The 11034-nt window shown below is 50.5% G+C and overlaps 1 protein-coding gene across 1 annotated transcript; it reads left to right on the top strand.

The window, feature by feature from the left end:
- The first annotated feature begins 5729 nt into the window (after window positions 1-5729).
- On the top strand, window positions 5730-10500 carry DNAJB1 (DnaJ heat shock protein family (Hsp40) member B1). The gene is made up of 3 exons (XM_074935795.1): window positions 5730-6007; window positions 7804-8375; window positions 8908-10500. Exons 1-3 carry the CDS (start codon window positions 5797-5799, stop codon window positions 9136-9138), a joined length of 1014 nt encoding a protein of 337 aa, XP_074791896.1. The 5' UTR covers window positions 5730-5796; the 3' UTR covers window positions 9139-10500.
- The last annotated feature ends 534 nt before the right edge of the window (window positions 10501-11034 follow it).

Below are 11034 nucleotides of genomic sequence, written 5' to 3'. Positions count from 1 at the left end.
CAAATGCTTTGAGCTCTGCTGATGAGAAGCTCGATAAGAGCCAGGAATTACCAGTGTTACCACTAGTGAAGTGGGCTAACACCTGTTTTACCCCACACATCCGGCTGGTTAGCCAGCACACAACTAGGCCATGACACATGGCCTTTCATCAGAGGATCACAGAGTGCTTGACACATGTTACACAAACCTCACCCACCTCTCTTGCCACAATTACGCCCATTTTCCAGACAGGCAAACTGAGGCAGAGATGATGCGGATTGCCCCAGGTCACACAGTGAGCCAGCAGTCCAACTGGGAAAAATCTTGGTTCCCAGTCCCCTGCTCTAACCATGAAAAATACTCCCAAAATCCTGATTTCCAATCTTCTTTTCTAACCACTAGACCACCATGATCCCTCCCAATCAGCATCAGAACCCAGGAGTCCTGGCTCCCAGTCCCCTGTGCTCCACTTGACAAGCCACGCTGCCTCCCACACTTGGTTTACTCTTTGCCAGCTCTCCTGTTGCTTATTTGGTATCAGCCAATGGTCAAGAGCGGGGTGAGGGGATCAACAAGCAAAAAGTGTGTGAAAATGATCAGAACATATGTCTAGAAAAATTTGTAGACAAATGGATCTGTGGAAATGTCAGGGACAGAGGTACCATGGCAGCCCCATGCAGGGGCCATAAATTGTTCTCTTCTGATGGCCCTTCAGTGGCCCTCGTTTGGGGGTCTCCTTCCATTTCCCAGAGGATAGAGGACCCTCCCATCACAACTGGTACTAACTGGCCCTTTGCTGGCAATCTCTTCAGAGAGGCCAATGTCCATTTGGGCCACAGTAGCTGATCTATCTTCTACTCCCTCCAAGGAATTGACAGAGGTCTTCTTTTGGCTACTCACTGGACTGCTGGGGAGGGGGAACCAGCTGCTGGATCCTGTGTGTTTTAAGTCTCTGACTGGGGTCTGAACAGAGTCCAGGCAGTGACCCTGGCTTGAGGTCCCTAGGCGTACTTTTGGTGCACAGACCCTCTATCTTCTAGCCTGTCCTGAGAGCTTAGACCAGGGGTGGGCAAACTTTTTGGCCTGAGGGCCACATCGGCTTTCCAAAATTGTATGGAGAGCCTGTTAGGGGAGGCTGTGCCTCCCCAAACAGCCAGGCATGGCCTGGCCCCCGCCCCATGTCCGACCCCCCCTGCTTCTCACCCCCATCTACCCCCCCCCAGCCCCTGACCGCCCCCAGACAGCCCACCCCTGACCGCCCCCCGCCACCCCATCCAACTAATCCTCTCGTTCCTGACTGCCCCCCCGGGACCCCTGCCCCATCCAACCACCCCTTCTCCCTGACCGCCCCCGGAACTCCTGCCCCTGACTGCCGGCCGCCGCCCCATCCAACCCCGCCTCTCCTTCCTGACTGCCCCCCCCAGAACCCCTGCCCCCATTCAACCCCCCTGTGACGAAGCGGGACTGTACTTAATGTTTCCTCTGAATACTGTGGGGGTGCCTCAGTTTCCCCTAGGCATTGCTTAAGTATCTAGGGGGTGAGATAAGGGTGATCGTTGCAGAGCCCTAAAGAGGGCAGGTGTGTGCAGGGGTCTGGACACAGAGAATGGCCGACTCCCTGTTTCCTGGCAACTGATGGCCTGGGCCCTTCCCCACTGCAAGGTGAGAGCTAAAGGGTTGGAGAACAAAGAAATCCGGTGACCTCCTGGCCCGGGAAAGGGACAAAGCCCAGAGGAGGAGGGGCTGGAGGGGGAGTCAGTTTGGGGCTGGCTGGGGACATGGAGCGAAGTGCAGATGTGGTTGTCTGGCTCACTGCCCCCCAAAATGGACCCAGCTGAGGGGTCCGGTACTCTGCACCTACAAGCTCTGTTTAGACCATGTTCCTGGCATCTAATAAACCTCTGTTTTACTGGCTGGCTGAGAGTCACATCTGACTGCGGAGTTGGGGGGCAGGACCCTCTGGCTTCCCCAGGACCCCGCCTGAGCGGACTCGCTGTGGGAAGCATACGGAGGGGCAGAGGATGCTGAATGCTCCGAGGTCAGACCCAGGAAGGTGGAAGCCGGGTGAGCTGTGTGTCCTGCAGACAGGCTGCTCCCAGAGAGGAGACTTCCCCAGAGTCCTGACTGGCTTCATGGGGAGCAGTTCCAGAGCATCGCCCAGGGACTCCGTGACACCCCCTGTTCCCCGCCCTCTGACCGCCCCAACCCTTATCCACGCCTCCACCCCCTGACCACCACCCCGAACTCCCCTGCCCGCAATCCAACCCCCGCTGCTCCCTTACCGCACTGCCTGGAGCACCGGCGGCTGGCAGCGCTACAGCTGCGCCGCCCAGAGCACCAGGACAGGCAGCCGCGCCGCCCGGCTGGAGCCAGCCACGCCACCGTGCAGCACAGAGCACCGGGTCAGGCCGCGGCTCTGCATCCCCGCCGCCCAGAGCATTGCAGGGAGGGGAAACAGCAGGGGAGGGGCCGGGGATGAGCCTCCCTGGGCCAGGACCTCAGGGGCTGGGCAGCAGGGTCCTGCGGGCCATAGTTTGCCCACTTCTGGCTTAGACCATACCAGCGCCAGCATCGCAAACTAGTGCTGAGTACTCGCAGAACTCCAGCTGCAGGCGTGAGCCTGGCGGCTCACCACGTAACTCTCTCAGGGGGCAGGTGCCTGGCATAAAGCATGAAACGCACATTTAGACTTTGCACAGGGGTCATAGGCAGCATTGTCTTCCCTTAATCGCTTGAGAAATACACAGATCTGTATCAGAATCACAAGCCCTGCATGCATTTCCCTGCCTGTTTCCTCACTACTCTGCAGCACCTTTTGGGCTGGGGTCAGAGTCCTGTGTGCCCCTCTCGAGCCCTTCTGGCTTGCGTGATGTAACATGCAGCCTTCTGCCAAGCTCGGTTACTTTGACCTTGGCCTTCCCCTTCCCAAACATCCTGTGCCTGTCTCTCCCCTCCCTGAGTCCTTTTATAACCTTAAAACACAGAGGATCCAGCCATGGATGCCCTTGGTGGGGGGGAGGCTTTGGAACCAGGGTGACGGGTGCCTTGAGGGGGGGCTGTGGGACCCAGGGTGATGGGTGATCTTGGTGGGGAAGGGGGGCTGTGGGACCCAGGGTGATGGGCTTCCTGGGGGGGCTGTGGGACCCTAGGTGATGGGTGCTCTTTGTGTGGGAGGGGCTCCAGGCTGCTCCTTCCGGGAGCCTGGCTCCGCCCCTACTAGAGGGACCCCACCAGGACCAGGGTGATATGAAGGGCGTGGCTTTCACGAGTGGGCGTACTCAGCGACATTGATGTTTAAAGAAAAGGAGGACTTGTGGCACCTTAGAGACGAACAAATTTATTTGAGCATAAGCTGTCGTGAGCTACAGCTCACTTCATCGGATGCATACAGTGGAAAATACAGTGGGGAGATTTATATACACAGAGAACATGAAACAATGGGTGTTACCATACACACTGTAATGAGAGTGATCAGGAAAGGTGAGCTATGACCAGCAGGAGAGTGGGGGGGAAACCTTTTGTAGTGATAATCAAGGTGAGCCATTTCCAGCAGTTGACAAGAATGTCTGAGGAACAGTGGGGCGGGGGGCATAAACATGGGGAAATAGTTTTACTTTGTGTAATGACCCATCCACTCCCAGTCTTTATTCAAGCCTAAGTTAATTGTATCCAGTTTGCAAATTAATTCCAATTCAGCAGTCTCTCGTTGGAGTCTGTTTTTGAAGTTTTTTTGTTGAAGAATTGCCACTTGTAGGTCTGTAATCGAGGGACCAAAGAGATGGAAGTGTTCTCCGACTGGTTTTTGAATGTTATAATTCCTGATTTGTGTCCATTTATTCTTTTAGATAGAGACTGTCCAGTTTGACCAATGTACCTGGCAGGGGGGCATTGCTGGCACATGATGGCATATATCACATTGGTAGACGTGCAGGTGAACGAGCCTCTGATAGTGTGGCTGATGTGATTAGGCCCTGTGATGGTGTCCCCTGAATAGATATGTGGACAAAGTTGGCAACAGCCTGGACCTGTCCACACAAGAGATCCACTTCCTGGACACTACGGTGCTAATAAGCGATGGTCACATAAACACCACCCTATACTGGAAACCTACTGACTGCTATACTTACCTACATGCCTCCAGCTTTCATCCAGACCACACCACACGATCCATTGTCTACAGCCAAGCTCTACGATACAACTGCATTTGCTCCAACCCCTCAGACAGAGACAAACACCTATAAGATCTTTATCAAGCATTCTTACAACTACAATACCCACCTGCTGAAGTGAAGAAACAGACTGACAGAACCAGAAGAGTACCCAGAAGTTACCAACTACAGGACAGGCCCAACAAAGAAAATAAGAGAACGCCACTAGCCATCACCTTCAGCCCCCAACTAAAACCTCTCCAACGCATCATCAAGGATCTACAACCTATCCTGAAGGACGACCCATCACTCTCACAGATCTTGGGAGACAGGCCAGTCCTTGCTTACAGACAGCCCCCCAACCTGAAGCAAATACTCACCAGCAACCACACACCACACAACAGAACCACTAACCCAGGAACCTATCCTTGCAATGAAGCCCTTTGCCAACTGTGCCTACATATCTATTCAGGAGACACCATCACAGGGCCTAATCACATCAGCCACACTATCAGAGGCTCGTTCACCTGCACATCTAATCAATGTGATATATGCCATCATGTGCCAGCAATGCCCCTCTGCCATGTACATTGGCCAAACTGGACAGTCTCTACGTAAAAGAATAAATGGACACAAATCAGATGTCAAGAATCGTAACATTCAAAAACCAGTCGGAGAACACTACCATCTCTCTGGTCACTCGATTACAGACCTAAAAGTGGCAATTCTTCAACAAAAAAACTTCAAAAACAGACTCCAACGAGAGACTGCTGAATTGGAATTAATTTGCAAACTGGACACAATTAACTGAGGCTTGACTAGAGACTGGGAGTGGATGGGTCATTACACAAAGTAAAACTATTTCCCCTTGTTTATTCCCCCCCCCCCTTCCTCAGACGTTCTTATCAACTGCTGGAAATGGCCCAGGTGGATTACCACTGGGAAAGGTGTCCCCCCCCTTGCTGCTTCCTGGTCACTCTGGTTGCAGTGTGTATGTTGCAGTGTGTACGGTGTGTACGATGCAGTGTGTATGTTGCAGTGTACATGGCGACACCCATTGTTTCGCGTTCTCCGTGTATATAAATCTCCCCACTGTATTTTCCACTGCATGCATCCGACGAAGCTGTAGCCCAGGGGAGCCTGTGCTGGGATAAGCGCGCTCGCCTCTCGGGCGCCACAAGTCCCCCCGTTCCTTTCGCGGACGCAGACGGACAGGGCGCCTGCCCTGGAAATTGAGATTTCAGACCTCAGCTCGCGCCTAGCCCCGCCCCGACGAGGGGGCGGGGCGAGAACGCTCGGAGGGGCCGCAACCATTGGTCCCGCCTGACGGGCTGCGACCGTTGGTCGCCCAGCGCGCGCCTCTGTCCCCGCCCACCCCACGGGTGCGGGCGGAGGAGGGGCGTGGCCTCCGCGACGGTTACGCTCTCTAGGAGGGGAGGGGCGGGGGAAGGGTTGTGTGCGCTCACGTGACGCAGACCCGTCCCCCCACTGGCGGGGCGCGGCCGGCCGGCGCTAGGATTGGCGGAGGCGGCGGCCGGGGCGGAGGAAGGTTCTGGAGAGCCGTGGCGAGCTCTGGAAGGTTCCGCCACCCGCCGTATAAATGCGGGGAGGCGGCCGCGGCGGGGGCCGCGGTGGAAGGGAGAGCGCCACGGGCAGGGACTGAGCCGCCATGGGCAAGGACTACTACCGCACGCTGGGCCTGGCCCGCGGCGCCTCGGACGACGACATCAAGAAGGCCTACCGCAAGCAGGCGCTGCGCTACCACCCGGACAAGAACAAGGACCCCGGCGCGGAGGAGCGCTTCAAGGAGGTCGCCGAGGCCTACGACGTGCTCAGCGACCCCAAGAAGCGGGAGGTCTTCGACAAGTTCGGCGAGGAAGGTGGGGGGGGGCTGCGGGCCCGTTGCCGCAAAGCTCGGGGGGGGGGGGGGCTGTGTGGAGTACGCGGGGGGGGAGCGGAGTATGGGGGGAGGGGGGAGTATCGGGGCTGCCCCCGTAGAGCTATGGGGTGGCGAAGGGTGCTGACTTGATGTGAGGGGGCGGGGGGGGAGAAGGAAGCGTGAATCCTGGGGCGCTGGGGGAAGACGGGTGCTGCTTTTCGGATAAAGTCGAGGGTGCGGCTGGCTTGGCCCGAGACAGTGGTGGACGGCTAAGGGTGGGTGGGTGGGTGAGGAGGGGAAATGAGGTGCCCGGGTTTGGGGTGCAGTTGTTGTGGGGACAGGAGGGGCTCTTTGGAGGGGGGCTGGGGCAGACCGTATATCCAGGGGGAGAAGGAAATTCTGATGCAGCTCCGTAGCAGGGCCCCTGTATGGGGTGGAGAGGGGTGCATCTAGTTGACTTTCAGGGGACAGTACTGAATCCTGGGCTTGTGTGTGTACAGGAAGGGGACACAATTTGACTCTACAGCTTGTAGATGCTGTCAGTGGCATGGGACGGCTAAGTGGCTGTGAAAATGACTGTCAACAAACTAATCTAAGAGGAGACTCCTAGGAACAGGGAGATCTGGTACAGGGCTAGTTATGAAAGAAAGTAGAACTAGTTTCTACTGTCTGTAAGTGGATTTGGGAATTGGCCAGTTTCTTTATTATCAGCGTCCTGTTGCATTAATAACATAGCCTGTTAAAACTATTAATAGAACACCAGTGTCCGACTCTTTGGGAGAGACCTGCTCTGAAGTCCATGTGCAAAGCCTGGAGGCAATGTGCCTGCCTGACTTCCTCCAGATTAAGGAGTTAAACTTCTGCACCAAATCTCTAATTTAACATTAGTCCAGATTGTTTTTTCTAGGGCGCAGTCTCCTCCATTTAGATGACTCAAGTAAGGGAGCTTGCTTTGTACTTTCTCAAACACTGCTAGCTCGGCTAACTCAACTGTCAATATTTGTATTCAGCTGAAACTGGAAGAAGAGAAGGATTTGTTTAAAACTAATTTAGTTGATATTTCCAGCTAATAGAATTGTAGATAACTGTCCTTAAACTACTTCCGAAAAGTGGAGTCTGAGCTGCTTTTCAGTTGCTAGTTTCCTGTGTCTTATATCTTGCATTTCCTGTAAATTCTTAGTGATTTCCCCTTAAGAGCTGATAGGCCACTTTTCTAGGACAGTCGAGACATGGCTAGAGAATGGAGCTTGTCACTAGAAGATTCTAGTACATTTGTTTGCTTGTGTGTTAGGTTATGAAACTTGCCTCAGTAACAGTGTTTCATTGAAGTAGGAAGAATTTAACTTTGCTGTCTCCAGCCATTTCAGTTTAAATTATTTTTGCCTACAGTGATTCTAAATCAGACTCTCTGTAGATAGAGATGGGAAGTTTTATAGGCCAGCTAGGTTTGCTGCCATATTAAGGGGTACAGTTGGGTCAATTATAAAAAAAATAAACTGCTCTGAATAAGTTAATACTTTAGGAGACTCAGTAGTTGGGGGAGATGAGAGCTCTTAAACATGGCTCTAATTTCTGACTAGGGAAGTTTGAATCTTGACATCATTTTAAGATGACAGCAAACCTCTTTTTGGTGATGCATCTCAAACGTAGTCATGAATAAAAATCTCTTTTCAAAGATCTTAGGGTGGGGGAGAGTCTTACAGTTAACAAAGCCATGGTGGACTGGACTCTTGATAAGAACCAAGTAAACTCAAGCTTTATGACTAACTACTGGATTATATTTACTCTGTTTTTCAGGACTAAAGGGAAGTGGTCCCAGCAGTGGTGGATGTGCCAATGGTGGTACCTCATTCAGCTACACCTTTCATGGAGATCCTCATGCTATGTTTGCAGAGTTTTTTGGTGGGAGGAATCCATTTGATACCTTTTTTGTACAAAGGAATGGAGATGAAGACATGGATGTTGATGACCCTTTCTCCACTTTTCAGATGGGGGGCTTTAGTAATATGGGCTTCTCTCGCTCCCGCTCGGGCCATGAAAGTATACGCAAAAAACAAGACCCTCCTGTCATTCATGATCTGAGGGTTTCCTTGGAGGAGATCTACACTGGCTGCACCAAGAAAATGAAAATCTCTCACAAACGACTCAATACAGATGGCAAGACCACACGGAATGAGGACAAGATTCTGACCATTGAAGTCAAACGAGGGTGGAAAGAAGGAACAAAGATTACTTTTCCCAAAGAGGGAGACCAAACAGCAAACAACATTCCAGCTGACATTGTCTTTGTTTTAAAAGACAAGCCACACAATGTCTTTAAGAGAGATGGGTCTGATATTATTTTCCCAGCTAAGATCAGCCTCCGTGAGGTAAGCAAAGGTGCCCGATTCAGTATGGGACTCTAATGGGTGGCTTGGCTTGGGTTTTAGATAGTGGGAGTGACAAATGGGAATACTGAGATCTCTTCTCTCCCCTACACTTCGTTCAGTATCTGGCTTGAATCCATAATAGGATACCTGCCTAACTGCTCTCTGGTCTGTATAAAATAAGTTAGTAGCCTCAGGATACTTCCTTCTGAAGCAACCAGAGGGCATAAGTCACCATTAGAGATGCAGATCATGGGCGAATTACTCTCTTGAGAAAGTGAACTTTCAACATCCAAACTGACCCTGCTGATCCATCAATGTGGAAGGGTTGCACAACTGTTTGTTGTGGTATATTTGTACAATTTCTAGTGCTGTTGATCTGGTGCCTGTATCAGATTAACTCAGCAGGATTCAGAAGAGCCTAACTGGAATAAACAGGCCATCACAATGAAACATTTTCTCTTTGGTTGTTTGGGAAATCTGCTAGAGATTGTGTTTGCAGACAGTGTTTTAATTGTCCTGTTTTTATACTTAGGCCCTGTGTGGTTGCACAGTCAATGTGCCGACGCTGGATGGCAGGACCATTCCAATGGTATTTAAAGATGTCATTAAACCTGGGATAAAGCGGCGAATCCCTGGAGAGGGCCTCCCATATCCCAAGAATCCAGACCAGCGAGGGGACCTTATTATAGAATTTGAAGTAAAGTTTCCAGACAGAATTCCACAGGCTTCCAAAAGTGTACTAGAGCAGATCCTGCCAATATAGCAAGGCTGCTCACGGAGAACTGAAATAAGGACACTTCCAAAACAAAAGGTTTTTGGACCATAACCAGGACTTCAGGGTTTCTCTTTAGTGGAGGTTGTTGACTTTCACGCTAAGTATCTTTTTCCCCAAGAGTACCATCTTCAAAATTGTGCATTCACTTTTCAGTGACTCTGTGGTCCCAGATCATCACTTGAAGTATTTACATCAGTGAGCAGTTGCTTGTGGGAGGAATCTGCAGAACATCTCATGGCCAAACCTTTGTTCTGGTGACCAGTTTCCACCCTAGTGCTCAATGTGCTGCCTTCCCTTAACTGGTTACCCATAGACTGGGCATCTGTTTCATTTCATCTCATGCAGACCTGTAGTTCCTCCATTGGAAAGGGTGAAACATAAATCTAAAACTGGACTTGCAAGTAAAACAATCTCTAACATCTTGCCTTTGCTGTTGTACTGTGTTGTGTCCCTTGTCACTTCCTATACCTAAGGACTTTCCTACTGGGACACTCTTAAATGTTAACTATTTTTAGTTCCTGTAAGTTGTCAATGTCTTAACATTTTCTTAACAGTTTTTCCTTCTGTCAATAGTGTTAGAAGGAAGCCACCCTGTGTCTGAGCTTAATCTGTGACTCTGGAAACATTAGAGAAGTCCTAATGTCTTTCAGAATGTGAGCCTGAATGAGTAAGCCCTTAGCCAATGTGTGATGAGTTTAAACCTAACAACCAAAGTTAACAAGGTCTGGTCTAGGAAAAAATATGCAAAGGAAAATGGATCTTAAGTATAATACTCTGAATCATTCCCTCTATGAAAGTCTTCCCCCTCACACAGACATTTTAAGGTCTCTTATCCTGGTTCCTGGTCATGGGCTGAACAAATATGGGGCAGCCATTTCTCATTCCAGGTACACTGTACCTAAACAGGATGTTGAATCTCCATCATCCTGCATGTAGGGTCAGTGTCAAAACTTATGTTAAAGACTTACTCCGTACACTAATGGACTCTGGACTTTTTTCAAAGGACTCTGATCCTCTGAATTGGTAGCACCACCGGAGTTATCCTTTTTGATAAAAGGGTTTTTGTTCCTGATATAGGAGCACAGTGGCACTTCCTGTATATATTATATATTTTTTGTATACATTTGTGTAAAGTTGATGTGTGTAATGCAGTAGAGCAGCTTATATTTTATAGGACTGAGTACATTGATAAAGATTCATGAGGGGGTTGTGAGAGAACATGCTCTCTCTCCAATGTGGGAGCATGAACCCGGAATGCACTGGAAACTTAACTTGTAATGTTACTGCCATGATGACAGACTAATGTCAAAGAGCTGCGTCACAATTAAAGTCTCCTTAACTGAAGGAAAAGATCTAGGCATGTCTGGTGGCAAGGGGGCAGGGTTGGGTGTCTGGAATGAAGGACTTATCTAAACATGTCATTACACTTCAGTGTAATGGGAAAATGCAGTTGAACACTGGTTTAATCACTAAACACCCATCTTTTGCAGAGTGTATTAGCACTAGCACTTTTCACTGAGCTATGATGGTACCTATGGTGGAATTACTAGCTCACAGGGCTGGGACCTAGGTTTTTACCCTCCAGTGCTGTCTGGGTTCTTTATGCTGCTTTCAGTGTTACCACTGCTGGAACAGCTCCACTAGTCCTGAACCAGGGGTGGTGCAAAATCTTCTTGTAAACATGGCTTAATAGCTTCATTAGAGTTGTGGAGCACATAACTTACCCAATAAAGCTTAGAGCCAGGGTTGGTGAGGAAACTAGTCAAGCTAGTCCATGCATTCTATCCCTCCTCTGTCTTGCATGACAAACATACTTTGGGAAGGTGTTCTATACCTTTTTCCTATGGGAGAGCTCCCATGTGCTAGCCCCATGCTGCTTCAGTT

This window comes from Natator depressus, chromosome 20 (assembly GCF_965152275.1).
Source record: "Natator depressus isolate rNatDep1 chromosome 20, rNatDep2.hap1, whole genome shotgun sequence".
NCBI classification, from domain to species: Eukaryota; Metazoa; Chordata; order Testudines; family Cheloniidae; genus Natator; species Natator depressus.
This window is presented reverse-complemented; position numbering and strand designations above follow the sequence as displayed.

Bases quoted from the DNA above. Each gene is read 5' to 3' on its own strand.
- DNAJB1 (XM_074935795.1), top strand. From the start codon at position 5,797: ATGGGCAAGGACTACTACCGCACGCTGGGCCTGGCCCGCGGCGCCTCG. The intron at 6,008-7,803 runs GTGGGGGGGGGC...TCTGTTTTTCAG, and splicing joins CGACAAGTTCGGCGAGGAAG to GACTAAAGGGAAGTGGTCCC. The intron at 8,376-8,907 runs GTAAGCAAAGGT...TTTTATACTTAG, and splicing joins CTAAGATCAGCCTCCGTGAG to GCCCTGTGTGGTTGCACAGT.